This window comes from Triticum aestivum, chromosome 2A (assembly GCF_018294505.1).
Source record: "Triticum aestivum cultivar Chinese Spring chromosome 2A, IWGSC CS RefSeq v2.1, whole genome shotgun sequence".
Classification (NCBI taxonomy): Eukaryota; Viridiplantae; Streptophyta; class Magnoliopsida; order Poales; family Poaceae; genus Triticum; species Triticum aestivum.
Genome location: NC_057797.1, coordinates 778,551,049 through 778,569,735, shown reverse-complemented (window position 1 = coordinate 778,569,735; position 18,687 = coordinate 778,551,049). Strand labels below are relative to the sequence as shown.

Here is an 18,687-nt window from a genome sequence, read left to right as displayed (position 1 = left end):
ACACGTAACCCTGTAAGTAAATTCCGTAGCAAAACCTACCGTAAGTTTGTAGCTCAATGAATAAACGTGTAAGTCGTATGAATTCGAGCGTTGGAAAATAAAATGGCTGAAATTTCCAGACAGCGGCCACCACCTTGGTCTATAACTATGACGGTAACACGTTAACCAGTAAACTTGTTCTTTGAACTGGTAGCCAGTAAACATTTTGACTAAGGAATCACGAGGGAAATGGTCAACAACAAGTTGATCGCCGTCTATACATCGAGGGCCCATATGTGCATAGGTAGGTGGTGATCAAGCAAAACGGGGCAAACATTTGCACCTAGATTATCCATGCTCTTAACACCCTCGCGTGGACAAATTTTTGCTTCTTGTATATGGTTCTAAAATCTTGTGCCCCCAACAAGGGAATGTATAGTGTTTGATAAAGAAGCCATATCTTAATTTTCAATAATTTAGAGATGGAAATAAAAATACATGTATTCTCCCTTAGTGCTATCTAATAACAATATATAAACTTCTTATGTATATAGGATACCTAAATATGTGATTAGAGATCTCATGCTAAGAGATTATCTCTTAACTAAGAGAAGACAAGTCACTACAAATAATTTCTCTCTCCTCCACCTCAACATTTATCGTGTGTGGTACTTCTAAGATAGCACAATTGCACACACTCTAGATGCACCATGTTTGATTGGGTCTCCTCCCATGGCATATAACTAATTACGAGAGGTTGCATGGAAAACAGAATTTTAGAGGCAAACTTGAAAAGAGTCGGTAGGAAAATAGGAAGACACAAAGTATTAGGGGAAAAAACCTGCAAAGTTATATGCAAACTAAAAAAAAAGAGGAAGTATTTTGCACCCATGGTTTTCTTAAGCCATCACATCCATAATTTATGGTTAGTATACATAGGTTACTTGTGCTTCATGTCGACTTACAACTCAAAAATCGTTGTAAGAAACTCAAGATACGAGTCATACCCACACAAATTACGTTTATATGCATATTTTATGTGGTGTCTTTGGTTTGCAATTTTATGTCAGTATAAAAAAAATTATATCTAGTATATACATTTGCTTGCATTTATCTTGACTTACAACTAAGATAAAATTCATGTGATGTAAAATCTGGTGCTAAATAAGGACGTGCAGAATAACCTTTTTTAGGAGGGGAAGAATAACTACTGTTCACATATGGCGAGAATAGCTTATACTCCCTCCGTTCGGAATTACTTGTCGTGGAAATGAATGTATCAAGATGTATTTTAGTTCTAGATACATCCATATCTGAGACAAGTAATTCCGAACGGAGGGAGTATTTGATTTCTGTCTTTTCATGCACTGTTTCACCGAGTAATCTATCTTCTTTTTTTAGAGAGAAGGCACAGAGTAATATATCGACACGTCTGAGGGATGGGAATTTTCGTCAGAAAAGATCACCAACATTTTCGTATTGACAAAAAAGACCATCTACTCGTCGTATTGACAAAACAGACCCCTTGCATCATGAAGGCAGCTCTGGCAGCCAACACGTGTCACATGCCGCCATAGCCTGCGGCGGCCGGTCCTGCCTCCACAGCGCATGGCGGCAGCCTGTGCATCACAGGGAACTGGCCGAGCGAACAGAATGTAGGGGCGCTGGTGGGCCCAGCCGCCATGCCCTGTGGCGGCAAGTACTGGCTGGTGCGTGTGACCCTGTGCGTGCGCGTGACCCACGTTCAGCGACATGCATCAAACTGACGAGAGACAAATGTTTTGGGCAAACCTCGCCTCACTATGTGCTAGCTGTGCGTGCCGCTCTTCCATGCATGCAGGCTTGCGCGTGTCTAACGAGGAGGCAGTGCTTGTGCGTGCACTTGCATGCATGCGCACAACCCAGCCCATCAACACCCTTCCGTTCCGTTCGCTCGGCCGGATCCTTGTGATGCATTGGCTGCCGCCGTGTATTGTGACGGCAGGCCTGGCCGCCATCGGCTGTGGCGGCAGGTGCCACATGTCGGCTGCCAGATCTGCCGCCACAGCCTGGTCTTTTCTGTCAATACGATGAGCAGATGGTCCTTTCTGTCAATGCGAGAGTGTATGTGGTCTTTTCTGACAAAAAATCGAGGGATGGATGACATGAGAAGCAAGCTGTCTCTGAGCGATGGATGGAGACGCGAGAGTATTTGTGTGGATGAAAACGGAGCAAGTACGTACCGGCATGGTGCCGATACACAAGCACTAGCTAGTAGAGTGCAGCATCACAGTCACAGCGGCCTAGTCCGTCCGGCAACATGAACTGCTCCTTGACAGGAACAAACCACCCACGATGATATATATCGCTAACAAGGCTTAAGCTAAATTTGCAAATCAAGCTAGGAAATGGCAGTGGTGGACGCCGAGGCTCCCTTTCTCCAGGGCAAGGAGGAGCCGCTGGCCGGAGTCTCCGACTTCCGCGGCCGCCCCGTCTACCGCGCCACCTCTGGCGGTCGGCGCTCCGCCATCGCCGGTATGCACTGCATGTCCTAGAGCTAGCTCTTTACTCGATCCAGATTAATATCCGAGATGGCTAACAAGGTAGCGGTGCATACCGCGTACACAGTGGTGGAGGGCGCCGGCAGTTTCGTCTACTACGGCGTGTCGGCGAACTTGATCACGTACATGACAGGGCCGCTCGGCCACTCCAACGCGGAGGCGGCCGCGGCGGTGAACGTCTGGACGGGGACGGCCAGGCTCATGCCGCTGCTGGGCGCCTTCGTCGCCGACTCCTGGCTGGGGCGCTACTGGTCCATCATCCTCGCCTGCACCCTCTACGTCCTGGTAATAATTAAGGAAATTAATCTCTATGCCATCTTTTTTGGTTAGACTCGTCCTGATTGCTGCTTGAGGCCAATTAGACGCAGACGCTCGTATATACGTGCATACACTGATCTCTATGAATATATATATAGACCCTACCCTATGAGCACCTTCGAGAGACTAGCCGGCATATTATCATGAGATTGGCGATGTCACCATCGACGCCTTGTAGTCAACAGAAATATCTCCTCCCATTGAACGTGCATTGCTGAATATCTTGAAATAAATCCAGGACGAGCACCAGGATTTGAACTCTGATGGAATGGGGATATCACTAACCTCCTAACCACCCAACTACAGGTTGGTTCGCAACACATAGTCTTTTTTTAGGGGTATGCACAAGGCATAATGTCATGCACATCACCACACACAAAAACTCACACAAAGTCTCTACCCATATTCCACAGAAAAAGATAATTAAATACACTATGCCCCTAATTTTTAAGGCTTCATAAGTAATTAAGATTTCACCAAATTTTGACCGGGTGAACGATATTTTTTCTCAAGAAAAGCTCTCTCATTCAATTTTTTAATTCAATATGCTCCGTAATTTTGGTCTAATCAACAATTTTTAAAAATCAATTGACAACAATCGGCCCATAAGAAAATATCAGTCCCGCGCACACTCTCACCACCTAGAAAAAAATGCCAATATATTGGACTGTAGCAGCAGTAATTCTTTTAGTTCACTATGGTCCCCAATTTTGGAGCACTCTCGTTCAAATGATGTATTCGATTTCGGATTTGGTTCAACATTTTGACAAGGCCAACGAATTTTCAAACCAATCGACAACAACGGGCCTATAAAAACATGTTGGTTCCGGCAATCTGTCATCACCTAGAAAAAAGAAACACCAATATGTGATATTGTAACATCAATATAATATATGCAGGCACCGATGTAGAAAATTTCTCCACATTGTATGAGTTGATTAATAGATAACACATAATCACCTCGCGTAAGGGCCACCAAAAGATCACATTATAAGTAAAAAGAAAACACACTTCATCATCTCCCCAATTCACCAAACCAAATACTCCCTTAGTTTCAAAATATAAGGTGTATTTGTTTCTAAAAAGTCAAATTTATTTAACTTTGACCATGTTTAGAGCTGAAAATATCGACATCCACAATACTTAATAAATAAAATATGAAAATTCATTTCACGGCGGATCTAATGATACCAATTAGATATTATGGGTATTGATATATTTGTCTACAAAATTAGTCAAGCTTAAATAGGTTTGACTTTTCGAAGACTAATACACCATATATTTTGAAACCCATGGAGTAGAAAATTTATGAAAACCCCGCAACTTCAACGGCGTAGAAAATCACGTCCAACCCTTCTAGTTTTAAGATTAATAGTCGCTCCACTAATCTTGTATTCAACGGAAATGTCCACTCGCGTTAAAAAAGTAACCCCGCCTTGATAATATATATAGAAAATTTTAAACCTAGGATCAGGTACATGTTTGACAAGGCCTACCTCTAGGGGCCATCCATCAAACTGTTGGTTTCTTAAGACTTGTCTTAATTTTGACGCAACGGACAAGCACTCTACAGTAGAGTAGGCCACGGCCTTGTCACGTCAAACTCATTGCTTTAAAATCTAGTCCGTGAGTGCAATCAGTGGAACTGTAGGTGGATCTCATGGCTGGTACGTTTCACTGTGACATCGATGTTGACAATTGGGAAGTGTACAATATTTGTGCTATGCGTATTCGAGAAAAAAAATTCTGCTTGGGATGATGTGTTTAAGTTGAGCTATAGTTCTGTAATTAACGACAGGTCAAACGTTACTCCAAGTCCAAAATGTGTATGAACTTATCTTAAATGTCACTGGAATAACACCTTACTTACTCCTAAATTAAGTGATGATTGACCCTTGAATAACATGGTCTAGATTGTCTGTACTGCTTGCATGCTCTCCGCTTTCCTTATATATCAATAAATTTTTACATTTGGAAGAATGCATACCGTAGCTCAAAATAGTTTTAAATTTTTTGTGCTAGATTTTCCTATGTCAGTTGACACTCGTACATAGGATATGTAGGATTACAACTAGATCAACCACAAACAATTCAAGAGTAAAAAATGACGCTTATTCGTCTCTACAGTCCTGAATGGCAGGTAAAGACCCGCTCACTCAAGTGATGAGTATACAAGGCTTGGAGCCAAGTACGTGTAGGCGCCGATGTTCATGTAAGATTTGCCGGACAGTAGTGGATGTAATGTCACCATATTTTTTTCCGAAACGGAGGCATAAGATTTGCCTCATCTATTAAGTAAGGGGAGAAAAGAGTTTAGAGTGTTACAGGACACCCATACAAACGGCATGATAATTACTCACACAACATAATAGTCCCTAACTTCTTGGCGCCAGCGGCAACCCATAACTTTGCCTCCTCAATGATGGTTTGGAGGAGGACAAGGGGTGGCGCAAATTTGTGTCGAAAAACTCTAGCATTCTGCTCGTTCCAGACGGTCCACGAGGTGAGCATGGTGAGGGAGGCCATCGAGGGCTTCACACACCTTCCAATTCTTTCTCGTCGAGGCCTCAAAGATTAATGGTGCAATATCCTTGGGCTTCCGCCCAAAAAGCCAAGGAGAGCCCCAGAATGGCGTTTTTGCACCATCCCCCACGGTGATAGTTGTAGAAGCGTAGAAGAACTCGAGATCCTCGTCAGTGCAAGGGTTTCCAAAACCCATCCAAGGCTTTTGGGGCTCCTTTCACTCATACCACAGCCACCGGAGACGTAACGCCCGCGAGAAATTGTCAGTGTTAAGCACCCCTAGACCCCCATACTCCTTTGGCCTACAAACTGTTTTCCAATTGACTTTGCACTTGGCTCCCGTTGTCTTGTCCGTGCCGGACCATAGAAAGGCCCACTCCAACTTATTCAGATTGTTGAGCGTGCCCGGCGGCACGATGAGAGGCGTGATTGAGAATACCGCTTGGGATGAGATGACCGACTTGACAAGCGTCATGCGGCCGATGGTGGTGATATTTTGGCCATCCCAAGTGGCCAATTTGCCCGCCGCCTTGTCCTCGAGGTATTGGAAATCCACCTTTCTAAGCTGCCACACTAAGAGAGGCAAGCCTAAATATTTCACCGGGAAAGAAGCCCGAGCTGCCGGCAAATTCTGAAGACCGTGCCCAAGATTACGATGGTTGCATCGAATTGGCACAACAGAGCTTTTCTGAAAGTTGGTGCATAGGCCTGTCACCTCCTCAAAGCCTCGTAAGATGGAAGCAAGATTGTCAACGTCCCTTTTGATGGGGGCAAGGAAGACGACGGCATCATCCGCGTAAAGGGAGGTTCTGACCGTGGGGCCCCGCCCACGGATCTTGCGTAGGAGGCCTTCCCGAATTGCCAGGTCCAGAATCTTATGCAGCGGGTCAATCGCGATGACGAAAAGCAGCGGGGAACAAGGGTCCCCCTGTCTGAGCCCCTTCCGGTGCTTAATGGGAGGGCCGGGGATCCCATTCAGGAGAATACGCGATGAGGACGAGGATAGGAGCACGGCAATCCAAGCCCGGAACCTATCCGGGAACCCCATCTGTTGGAGGAGATCTAAAAGGTAGCCCCACTTGACGGAGTCAAAGGCTTTTTTTTATGTCCAGCTTGAAGAGCAGAGGAGGTGTCTTGCACTTGTGCAACCTCCTAGCAAAATTCCGAACGCACATGAAATTGTCATGTATGTTGCGCCTCTTTATGAAAGCACTTTGCGCGTTGGAGATGAGGTGATCCATGTGAGGAGCAAGCCGAAGTGAAAGGACCTTGGCGATTATTTTGGCGATGGCGTGGATGAGACTGATAGGTCTGTAGTCCCCCGCCCGACGCCGCGGGCGGTTGCGAGTCGGGGATGAACTCCACGGAGCCCAGGGATCCGCCCAGGTCGCAGTCTGGCGAGATTGGATCTGACCGAGACGAGGTGGGGGCGAACGATAATGTCATCATATTGAGGTGGTGTGTCCAACGCTTGGGTAACTGCCTTATGATGGGATGGCCCAGAGGGCGTGATGCTGAGGTGCACCATGTCGTGCCCGTGTGGGCGAGGGCCTTCAAACCTGCCAATGTTACCGACCATGAGTGTTGTTGCCGATGATTGTTGTGCGCTTGGCACTACATATTTGTTTTTTTTCAGTTTGGTTAAGCTGGGCAGGATGCTGGTTGTATTATGGGGGCCTTTTGGTCTCTAAGGTCATCCAAAAGTTAATTTCAGGAGGATCGTGATTATGTCCGAACATATGCTTTTGTTAATCCTAAGTTAACTAGAATTCCATTATGTCCAAGTTGATTTATATTAGATGCAACTTCAGTAGAGTCTGTTGAAAAGTACAAGTTTCACTTTTCGAATTTATTTAGACATAATAAAATCTCAGCCAACTTAGATGGGCGGTTACATGGATATGTAACCACCAATACTATGTACCAAAGGGTTGCGACGTGTCGCTTCTATTGTTTGACAAGTTCTGGAGCGAGCTGGACATGCCTCAGAACAATGGAATCCGAAGGAACCCAGTGTATCTTATCGAGGGCATATTAGGAGAGGACGGCCCAGGCACAATATACACAGGGCCGGTCCTAAGATTTCGGGGGCCCGGGGCGAAACTAAAACCTAGGGGCCCTCAACATAAACATCAAAATTACAGGCTATGGAGAAAGTATACAACAGATATTGATGCAAAGACATGTTTAAACTACATCTGTAGGAGTATATTATTTTAGATATCAAATGGACAGAAGACTCCAAGAATAGTCGTAAAACAATTTGCATCCTAAATGCATTGTTGAATTCGAATGACGACAATGGTAAGACTGTTACCACAAATAGGAGTATATGTGAGAAATTAGATAGATGAGTAAATCCATATGACTGATGTGGAAAATATTTCTTCATAAGTTCGAAACTTAGATACCTTTATATCTTCAAAATCAAATCTACGGTGCTGCGGCTATAGTGCAAAGTTACTCCCACCTGGTTATGCAAATGATTAAATTAGGAGTTAATTACCCAATCGTGCCGTCATTGCTTAGTTCATCTATAAATTAACCTCCATGAGCTGCATCTAAAACCTCTTTCTTCGCTTGAGAATTGAGATCTATAGCACCATGTGAACATCAGTATTAAACCACAGAATCAGAATGATTAATTGTGCAAATAGTGGAAGATGTCGTCCAGCGAAACTCACCTCTATAGACGAAGCATAGCAGCACCGATCCGCCGCTGATTTCCGGCGCGGACCACGTCCATTGAGATCCAGGCGAAGGCCTCTTACTTGAGAAACCTCTTTTGGTTCATCGGCCACAATCTAGGCGCGAGACGAGAAAGCGGCGCCTGCTGCGTTCGTGATGGCGATCCACGCGTTTGGTCATGGATCCCGCGAGTCAATGCGTGACTTATGCCGATGTATCACAATTTCCATCTACATACAATAGCTGTTAACACTTTGGCGATGGGCCAGCACAGACGAACTTCTTTTACTGCAGCCTAAATCGTAGGCCTAATGCAAAATACATATTTGGGGGCCCCTCCACCTTGGGGGGCCCGGGGCGGCCGCCCCCCCTGCCCCCCCTCAGGGCCGGCCCTGAATATACAGTAGAAGCATCTACCTTAGGGGACTAATTTCCTCCCTTTTAATAATCAGCAGGCACATGAAATATACGCGGAATTATAGGCGACTTAAGACATTGTGTTTTTTTTACCCACTCGAAGAGAGCTGGATTTTTCATTCGTTGACTTTTTAGTTGGGTTGGTCTAGAATTCTATTAGCTATGTAATGGAGACAAAAAAAAATACTTTCTAGATGGCTTGTCACGTGATTTTGACATGAGAAAAGAGACTCATTGAGAAGGTAAAATCGACCCTACAGGACAATGAGTAGTAACAATATTTTAGAAGAAAAAAAAGGTGCGGCCCAACTTGAAACTTGTACTTGCGAACTCATTTGAAAACATGTAGTTGTGACACCATTTGAAAACTTCCAGTTGCAATCCAACTTGAAAACTTGCAGTTGCGACCCAGTGAAAAACTTGCAATTGCGACCCCACTTGAAAAACTTGAATTTTCGACCCTATTTGAAAACGCGCAATTGTGGCCCCACTTAGAAACATGCAGTTGTAACCCATTTCCGAACGTGCAGTTGTGACCCCACTTGAAAAATTGTAGTTGCGATCCATTCAAAAATGTGCAGTTGCGACCTCACTTGAAAACTTGCAGTGTAACCTATCTTGAAAACCTGCAATTGCGACCTCACTTGAAAACTTGCAGTTATGACCCATTTTAATACTTCCATTTACAATCCCACTTGAAAACTTGCATTTGTCACCCATTTGAAAACATACAATTGTGACCCCGCTTGAAAACTTATAGTTGCGACTCAGTTGAAAACCAGCAATTGCGACCCTTTTTGAATACATGCTGTTGCGACCCCATTTGAAAACCTATAGTTAAGACTCAATTCATGTAGTTGCGTCTCGATTTGAAAACTTGCAATAGCAGCCCCATTTCAAAACATGCAGTTAGAATCCTAACTTGAAAGCTTCTAGTTGCGGCTACATTTGGTAAGTTGCTGTTGCGATCCATTTTTGAAACCTCACAGTTGCAACCTCATCTAGAATCTTACAGTTGCAAACCGACTTGAAAAGATTGAATTGCGACCCATTTAAAAACTTGCAATTGCAACCTTTTAAAAACTTGCAGTTGTGACCCGACTTGAAAACTTATGGTTTTGAATTCTTTTTAAAATTTGCAACTGCAACTTAAAAACTTATTCTTGCATTCACATTTAAAAATTGCAGTTGCAACCCGATTTGAAAAATTGTAGTTGCGGCTCCATTTTAAAACATGCAGTTACGACCTCGAGTTGAAAAACTTTGGCCACATTAAAAATTTGATGATGTAAACTTAATTGCTGATAGGAATAGTATTGTTGGTTGCCAAAAAAGTTGAAGCGCTAGCGTAAAAGCAATGCATGAAAAAGGCATAACAAAAATATTTGACAAATAAAATGTACAAAAATAAAAATAAATTAATAATAATAATAATAGAAATAAATAAAGAAAAAGTAAATATAAATAACCAAAAATAAAAACCTCAGGTTCTATTTTTTAGTAAATAATCCTCACGTAAAAACACAAATCGACAAGAAAAAACTAACCTGCAACGTAGCCCAACAAACGCAGAAACGCTACTCGCTCCATAGAAAAGAAACAACCAGCGGCGAAGCCCGAAATCCAACAAGCATGGAGAAAAACATATAATGCGCCACGCTTGAAAATTCTGTCGACAACAGCACCAATCTAATCGGACGATCGTGACCGTGAATGAGACCTAAGAAAAACTCAGCTAGCACGTCCGTTTCTTTAAACATTAGAATCAGGTACATGTTTGACGTGCCTAAAAAAAAGGTACATGTTTGACAAGGACTACCTCTAGTGGTCATCCATCCAACTGTTGGTTTCTTAAGACTTGTCTTAATTTTGACGCAACGCACGAGCAGCCAACAGTAGAGTAGGTCATGGCCTTGTCACGTCAAACTCATTGCTTTAAAATCTTGTCCGTGAGCGCAATCAGTGGAGCTGTAAGTCGATCTCAAGCCTGGTACATTTCACTGTGACATCCATGTCGAGGACGATACGCAAGTGTACAATATTTTTGCTGTGGATGATGTGTCTAGGTTGAGCTTGTTGTGTAATTAATGATAGGTTGAACTTACTTCAAAATGTGTACAGTAGTATGAAATTCTCTTAAATGCCACTGAAATAACACCATACTCGTTTTTTTCTTGCGGGAACATCTTACCTACTCTAGTTCCAAAATTAAGTAATGATTGCCCCTCGAATAATATGGTCTAGAATATCTGTATTACTTGCATGTTCTCCTCTTCATAAGGCTTAAATTATTTCTCCAGAATAACAGTTGTGCAGTTTGCTCCAAGATATATATCGGTATATTTTTACATTTGGATGTATGCATACCGTAATTCAAAATATTTTCAAACTATTTGTGCTAGATTTTGGTATGTCAGTTGACACATGTACATCGCACATGTAGGATACAACTAGATTAATCACAAACAACTCACCAGTAAAAATGATGCTTATTCGTCTCTACGGCCTGAATGGCAAGTGAAGACCCGCACACTCAGGTGGTGAGTATATACACTTGGATGCCAAGTACGAATAGGCGCTGATGTTCATGTACCATTTGTCGGACGGTGCTAGATGCAATGCCATCGTATTGAACTAGATCATGAATGTTGTCGAGTCCCATGAGCCAACTAGATGCGATGCCGGAGGTGGCGTGCACAACGCTTGGGTAACTGCCTTATGATGGGATGGCACAAACGGCGTGTTGCTGAGGTGCACCATGCCCCAAGTTGTGGCTGTGCGGGTGAGTTCCCTCGAACCTGCCCATGTTTACCGATCATGACTGTCCGACACGGTTGTTGGTGTCACCCTTGCTCTTCTTGTTCTCTTTGTGCAATTGATCATAGAGGGTTGGTCAGAATTTTTTCATGTGAAAAGGAACAGGGTTGGCACCACGAGGAAAACCGCCGGACAGGTGCACTTGTGAAGAGCGTGCTGGTGGTCTATTTTCTTCATCTCCTTGACATTCATCAGCGAGGGTCTGCGAGCAAACATTAGGAATGGGTCCATAAAAGGTATGAGGATGGAGATGTTGTTGTCTAGCTGCTCGTTGAGGCCACGAAGATATTGAAGAAGGATACCTCGTCGTCGGTAGGGGTGCCGGCATTTGCGATCATGCTTGTGAGGTTTTAAACAGTAGGACAATAATTGACGACACTAGAGTAAGGAGGAGTACAAACCAGTTTATCTTGTTGTCGCGGAAGAGTCTCTGTTGATCGCCCACACTGGTCATGTTGCTATAATTGAAAATACAAAATATGTTATCTCTCAAATGTACCATTCTTCTTCATGTTTTGTTTATACAGTCATAATTCAAAACAATAAAATCAAGTACACCTGTTATTAAAAGTTTGCAACTATCAATTATCTCCGGAGACTGAAGTAGTACTCAAATAGTATTTTCTAATTTGTACAACCACACTAACACTAGTACTCACATACTGTAAACAATAATTGACGGTTCAAGATTTAGTTTTGGAACAACACTATGCCCAAAACATCATAATTTTGTGGACTGGAGGTAGTACAATTATGGCTTGACTTATTTTTCCCTAGTTACCCAACTAAATGTAAATGTGTGGAGGACTTTGTAGGATAAGTACTACATATTAATAATCACAATATTAGTAAAAGATCCCACATTTATAGATAATGTTAATTCCATGCTCTCTTCTTCCTTTGCTAATAACACTTGAATTATTTCCCTAGATTTCTAAATGGAGATTTTGCTACATAATATATAGGTGTACTTTCAGATTATGTGTCCTATCTTTTAATATGGTTGGTGGCACGTTCATTGCACATTAGGGAGTGCTACGAGACCATGTTTTCTACAAACACTCACAAGAAATAACTACTCATGTACATGCAGGGTTATGGCATGATCACTCTAGCATCCACACTCCTGACCCAGCGACCATCATCGACCCTCGACAGCGACTCTTCTTCTAACCCTATGTCGCCGCAGGTGGCCTTCTTTTATGTCTCCCTCTATCTCATTGCCCTCGCACAGGGTGCCGACAAGCCATGCGGACTTGCATTTGCCGCCGATCAATTCGACGCCGACCACCCCAGGGAGTGTGCCGCCCGTAGCTCCTTCTTCAATTGGTGGCACTTCTCCATAGCCATTGGTATCGCCGTCGCCATTATTGTCGTCAGCTACATCCAGGAGAATCTTGGTTGGGGAATTTGTTTTGGCATGCTCTGCACCGTCATGATTTGTGCCTTTGTCATCTTCCTCGTTGGTATTCCCACCTATCGCCTCCACGCATCCATCGTTGGCTCCGGCAGCCCCTTTATCCGTCTCGGGTGTAGTCTCATCACGCTTGCCAGAAACTCAGGTTTCTCCTTCCATGCTAAAAGACACATGCATGAAGATGAAGACGCCACAAGCAACTTGGAGGAGGCTCGCGGCGTCCTAGGGCTACTGCCGATCTGGGTTGCATGTCTAGCATATGGTGTGGTGTTCGTGCAGATCACGACACTTTTTAACAAGCAGGACCACACCCTAGATTGCCATATCTTTGGTAGCCTAGAGCTGCCACCGGCCATGTTGCAAACGTTTTGGCCAGCATCTGTCTTGTTGTTCGTTCCCTTTTATGATTGTGTTCTAGTGCCGGCCCTACGTTGTCTGACGGGCACTTCGTCCGGGCTGACACAACTTCAACGAGTAGGCACAGGCATGGCCGTGTCACTTGCCGCCATGTGTGTGGCGGCATTGGTGGAGACCCAGAGGCTAGAGATGGCACGTGAGCACAACCTGGTTGAAGACACAGAGGCGACGGTCCCAATGAGTTGGTCATGGCTGGTGCCGCAGTACGTGATGGTCGGGGTGGCGGACGTGTTCATAATAGTTGGGATGCAAGAGTTCTTTTATGACCAGATGCCCAGCGAGCTTCGTAGCCTTGGCATAGCGCTCTACTGCAGTGTGATTGGCATCGGTGGCTTCATCAGCGGCACTCTCATCTCACTCATTGACCGCATCACACGCAAAGGCGGTGGCGATAGCTGGTTCTCTGACAACCTCAACCGCGCCCACCTCGACTACTTCTATTGGCTGCTTGCCGGCCTCAGTGCGGCAGAGCTCGCACTCTACATTTGCTTCGCTAGAGCCTACACCTACAAGGAGAAGAGAGACTTTTGAGAGTGATAACCTAGAACTAGAAGTGGATAATCTGCAAACAGTTTGTCACTCTATTTTCTTCGGTCACTTATGTGGTACTTGAAGACTACGCATCTTTGGTTGTTTAACAAACCTATTTCATTTTATTGTCTTTCTGGCACTTGGCTTTGTAACAACTTGAGAATGTATGCCAGGAAGGCAACAAAACATTTCCTTTACTAAGAAAAAACTACAGGTACAGAAGCTGTTGGAAATATGCCCTAGAGGCAATAATATTGTATCATTATATTTCCATATTCATAATTAAGAGTTTATATTTCATGCTATAACTGCTATGATCCTGGAATATGTGGTTCTGTGGAAAACTCATATGCACGTGCGAAATGATAAACGGACAAAATAAAGGTTCCTAGTCTCGCTTCTGTGACTAGCTCAAGTGTTGTTGGAGGTCAGGTTTTCCGAATCTTAGGATATCGTTAAGTGCAACGATGGTCATCCTAGACAACTTTGAGATTATGATGTTGGAAGAACGACCATATTGAATCGGCCCAAACTTGTTTGTTATGAATTGAGGAAATATCGTCTGTAATCAATTGTAATAACACGGAGTGTTAACATGTAGATTTCCTCCTTAAACCATGAGAGTATTGTAGTAACTTCTTACCGTATGGTGGACTTGGGGGTTGCTCAAAAGTCACCTGTAGCACGGTGATTATAATGACATTTACAGGTTCATCGGAAAGTTTGACAAGGGACTAGATAGCTCGAGAGTGGGATTGCTCCTTCGATGATGGAGAGCTATTCTTAGGACCTCTCGATGTGACGTCATCCATCATTGTCCGGCCAGACAAAGGTGACCACGTCATGGGGATGCCGAAACACAACAACGAGAAAGAAAAATAAAACCGGTAACGAGTATTTTAGTATAATGAGCATGTGTCAACTCAAGAGGATACCGATGCATCCTAGGTTTTCTAAAGTATCGTCAAGCAAAGGGAACATCACATGATAACCAAAGGTTCACATGTATATCATTTGCGTGCTCATCAGAATCGATATGAACGTTCGCGGTCCCGCTATCGGTCATTGAACGAAGGTGTTTTGTTCATGTAGTCTATGAGTTACTGAACCTAGGGGGTCACAAGCTTAAGGCAACAACGATCTTCTGAGTGTTAGTAGGGCGCGAGCGATGATAATATATTTGTGGAGTTGTTTCATTAATATTTCAAGTAGTTCCTAGAGGATCCGGAAGCGTTTCAGGATCACCGGAAGGGTTTCGGTGAATATCACGTAATACCGGGTATTACCAATATATATATATATATATATATGTAAAATGTTTTTGGAAATGTTAAATGATATATAAAATGGTCTAAAAGTATTTAGAACTATTTTATATTTAATTTAATATCAACGGGCCTTAAAAGGCCAAGGGGTGGAAGGAAACTTGGGCCACAAAGGCCCAAGTGGGGGAGGCGCCCCCTTCCCTAAGAAGGAGGCCGAATTGGAGAGGGGGGAGGATTCCTCCTCCCCTCCTTAGGCCGGCGCACCAAGGGGAGCCCCCCTTGGTGGCATAGCTCCCTCTCCCCTCTAACCTATATATACTTGAGGTTTGATGCTCTTTTGAACACACAGTTTTGGAGCCTCCTCTAATTCTTCTAGTTCTAGTTATGGTTGGTCCTAATTGACTAATTTGAGCTAGGATAATTCTCTTGTCCTCATAATTAGAAGCCCCGTGTGGTTCTAATCTCTTCTCTCTAATTCTCTGGCGACGATTTGGTTTGGACGACGAAGCGCTGCCGGATCATGAAGGTTGCACGCTTGCAACCAAGTAGAGAGGCCATGCTTTCGGTCTTCGGTTCGAAGGACTGTTCGTGGAAGTTCGCGGGATCGTTCATCGACAGTTCGAGGGACTGCAAGTACAATCTACACCAACACGTTCTTCTTCGGCTGCAACTCGGTGACGGTAACGATCATGATCCCAACCGGTTATGCATCTTCATATTGATCTTGGGTGTGCGTAGGCGCGATTTTTTTGTTTTCTACTATGTTTCTCTATAGAAGCAACCAATTTTAAAACAACATAAGTAACCACCCTCTACATGTTCATGAATCATGATTTTAATGCATTTGAAGCTAAGATGAACTTATAAAGAAGTTGTAATTAGACTGCACACCCAGGTGTTGTTATGTCTATCATTCTATATTCTGATGAGACTTTTTCGTTGCTAAACGATAGCACACTATGAGCCCAAGGGTGAAATCCTACCCAACTATATAACTGCTTGGGCTAAATTGAGACCGCTGCAACATCGGTGAAAACTTTATCGTACCCACAGCCTCGCCCCATGAGCGCATAGATTATTCTTATCAAGTGTGTAGTTCTATGGTATGGCATGGTACTTGGTACAAGTTGCACCAAGTCACGACTTTGAGTAGGGGGCATAAGTCAAAGTGCGATCGATCATGGAGCTACATGGGCCGGCCCACCATGCCAGGGAGCTTTCCTGGCGTGAGCTCCCACTATACATGGATTAGCGTCACACAAACTGGTGCACACACACCTCCATCCTGGACCTGGCCCATTTATTTGTCTTTCTTTTTTAACCTTCAAAAAATAGGTGCATGAAGTAGTATTCAAACTCCGAACCTCTTGGATTATTTCCACCTGCTATAGGCAACTAGGGCAGTTCACTTGCTATGCCTAATTACTTCTTTTATTCTTCTTGTTGTGCATCTATTCAATCTTTTTTTCTTGTTTGACTTTTTTCTTCATTTTCTTTTTCTTTTTTTTTCTTCTTCTTTTTATCTATTGTCTTCACAATCTGGTTCCCTTTATTTCTTCTTCTCAATTTGGTTTTCTTCTCATTTTTTATCGTACCTGAACACCCTCCATTGAACATGGTCTAGTTTTGGACATCCTTGGAATGAACCCAATAGTTGCAAGAAGGTGGACATCCCCATGGTAGGAATCCATGCCAGATTTGAACGATTTCCGACACTATATGCATGTTGCGACATGTACGGTCATTTATCGGGTTTTTTCACTAGGAAAACTCCAGAAAATGCAAATTTTACTGAAAACCCAAACAACTTGGCATGTGCCTTCAATTGGTCATACAAAGCCATGGAAAAAATTGGGGCCATTTCAAGGATGTCGAGAAACAACGTGCTCTGACACGGAGCCTTCTCGCCTACCCGAACACCCTCCGTTTAACATGATTTATTTGGACATCCTTGAAATGACCCCAACTTTTACAAGCAAGTGGGCATGCCCATTGTATGCATTCATGTCAAGTTCGAACAATTTCCGACACTGTATGCGAGTTGTGACATGTCCGGCTATTTACCGAAATTTTTTTCATCAGGAAAATTCCAAAAAAATGCAAAAAGATGTCGAAAACCCAAAAAAATTGTCATGGTTCCTTGAATTGGCCATACAAGGCCATGGAAAAAATTGGAGTCATTTCAAGGATGTCGAGAAAGAACGTGCTCTTGGATGGAACCTTCTAGCCTACCCGAACACCGTCCGTTCAACATGGTATATTTTTTGAACTCCTTGAAATGACTCCAAATTTTGCAAGTAGGTGGGCATGACCATTGTAGGCATCCATGTTAGGTTAAAAGATTTTTGACAAGGTATGCAAGTTGCAACACATCTGTCCATCTATAGGCCATTTTTTACAGGGAGAATTCTAGAAAATGCAAAAATTGTTGAAAACCTAAACAACTTGGCATGATACCTTGAATTGGCCATACAAGGTTACAGAATAAAAACTAGAGCCATTTAAGGAAGTCGAGAAACAGTAAATGCATTTTGAAAAGCATTTAATGAGTATTCAAAAAAATAATTTAAAACATTTACCTAAAATTGTTATTTTTATATTCCACTTTTTTTTCAATTCTTTGAATAGGCTTTACAAATAATAATAAAGTTCAAAACGGAGAAAATGAATTAACAAAAAATAGGATAAAAACAAAATAAAGAGAAAAAAAGCTTAGGCCTTGGCCAACTAGGTAACGACATCATTCCCGACGGGCGCTTGTTGGGCCGGCCAAATCCTCGTTGATTTGAAGAAATTTCACCAATTCAAAAAATGTCCCCGTTCTCAAAATTTGTTAACAAATTCATAGAATATTCCTTTTTTCAATTATTTTTAACAAATACAAAGAGAGTTCAGCGAGTTAGAAATAATGTTCGCACTTCCAAAATTTGTCTGGAATTTAAAAAATATTCCTGTTTTTAAATATATTGTGAACAAAAACAAAATATGTTCAGAGTAATTCAAGAAAATTTGGTTGTACATTTTTTGGGTATTTTTATGATTTTTTGAAATTCCAAATTTTTAGTGCTTTTGAAGAAATGTTCGATAAATTGAAGAAAATGTTCATGAAAAAAATATTTGCTCTTTTTATGAAGGCACGGACTTTTCCTTTGAATTTATGTACAATTTATGAAAATACGAATATCAATTTATTTGAACAAAATTGGGAAAAAACGAATATTCCTGGGAATCTTGAGAAAATTTCGGGAGCATTTTTTGGAAAAGAAAAAAGAAATGAAAAAAAATTGAAAAGGAAAAAAAGACACAGGGTTTCTGCAAAAAAATGATGATCTGAAGAAATATTCACAAATTTGAAAAATAGTTCCTGGAACTGAAAAAAGTTCGCAGGTTTTGCGAACAAAAGTTGCAAACAAACCAAAAATATCATGGATTTGAGAAGGTTCACTAGGGTGTTAGAAAAAAACAAAAAATAAAGTCTCGGATTTGGAAAAAGTTCATGATTTTTTTTTAAAAAAAGTTTGTGAAGAAAAAAAATGCACAAATTTGAGGAAAGTTTACGAATTTGGAAAAAGTTTCAAATCTTCGGAAAAATTAATCATTTGAAATAATCTAAAAAAGAAAAAAAAGAAAAGGGAAAAGCTAAAGAGTATAAAAACTAAAGTAAAAAACCAAAGAAAAAACTGGCCAAAACAGCCCAATAGAAAAGGAAAGCCAGAGTATTTCTTTTTAGTGTTATATTTGAGGCACTGCAAAAGATGGAAAAAAAGAACTTAGA

The 18,687-nt window shown here is 42.4% G+C and overlaps 1 protein-coding gene across 1 annotated transcript; it reads left to right on the top strand.

Moving 5' to 3' along the window:
* Nucleotides 1–2,254: 2,254 nt before the first annotated feature.
* Nucleotides 2,255–13,911, top strand: LOC123191169 (protein NRT1/ PTR FAMILY 5.10). The gene is made up of 3 exons (XM_044603955.1): nt 2,255–2,493; nt 2,587–2,804; nt 12,376–13,911. Exons 1-3 carry the CDS (start codon nt 2,367–2,369, stop codon nt 13,645–13,647), a joined length of 1,617 nt encoding a protein of 538 aa, XP_044459890.1. The 5' UTR covers nt 2,255–2,366; the 3' UTR covers nt 13,648–13,911.
* The last annotated feature ends 4,776 nt before the right edge of the window (nt 13,912–18,687 follow it).

Excerpts from the sequence above, each read along its gene's own strand:
- LOC123191169 (XM_044603955.1), top strand. The coding sequence starts at position 2,367 with ATGGCAGTGGTGGACGCCGAGGCTCCCTTTCTCCAGGGCAAGGAGGAG. Across the intron at positions 2,494-2,586 it reads TCGGCGCTCCGCCATCGCCG|TGGTGGAGGGCGCCGGCAGT; the intron begins GTATGCACTGCA and ends CCGCGTACACAG. Across the intron at positions 2,805-12,375 it reads CCTGCACCCTCTACGTCCTG|GGTTATGGCATGATCACTCT; the intron begins GTAATAATTAAG and ends ATGTACATGCAG.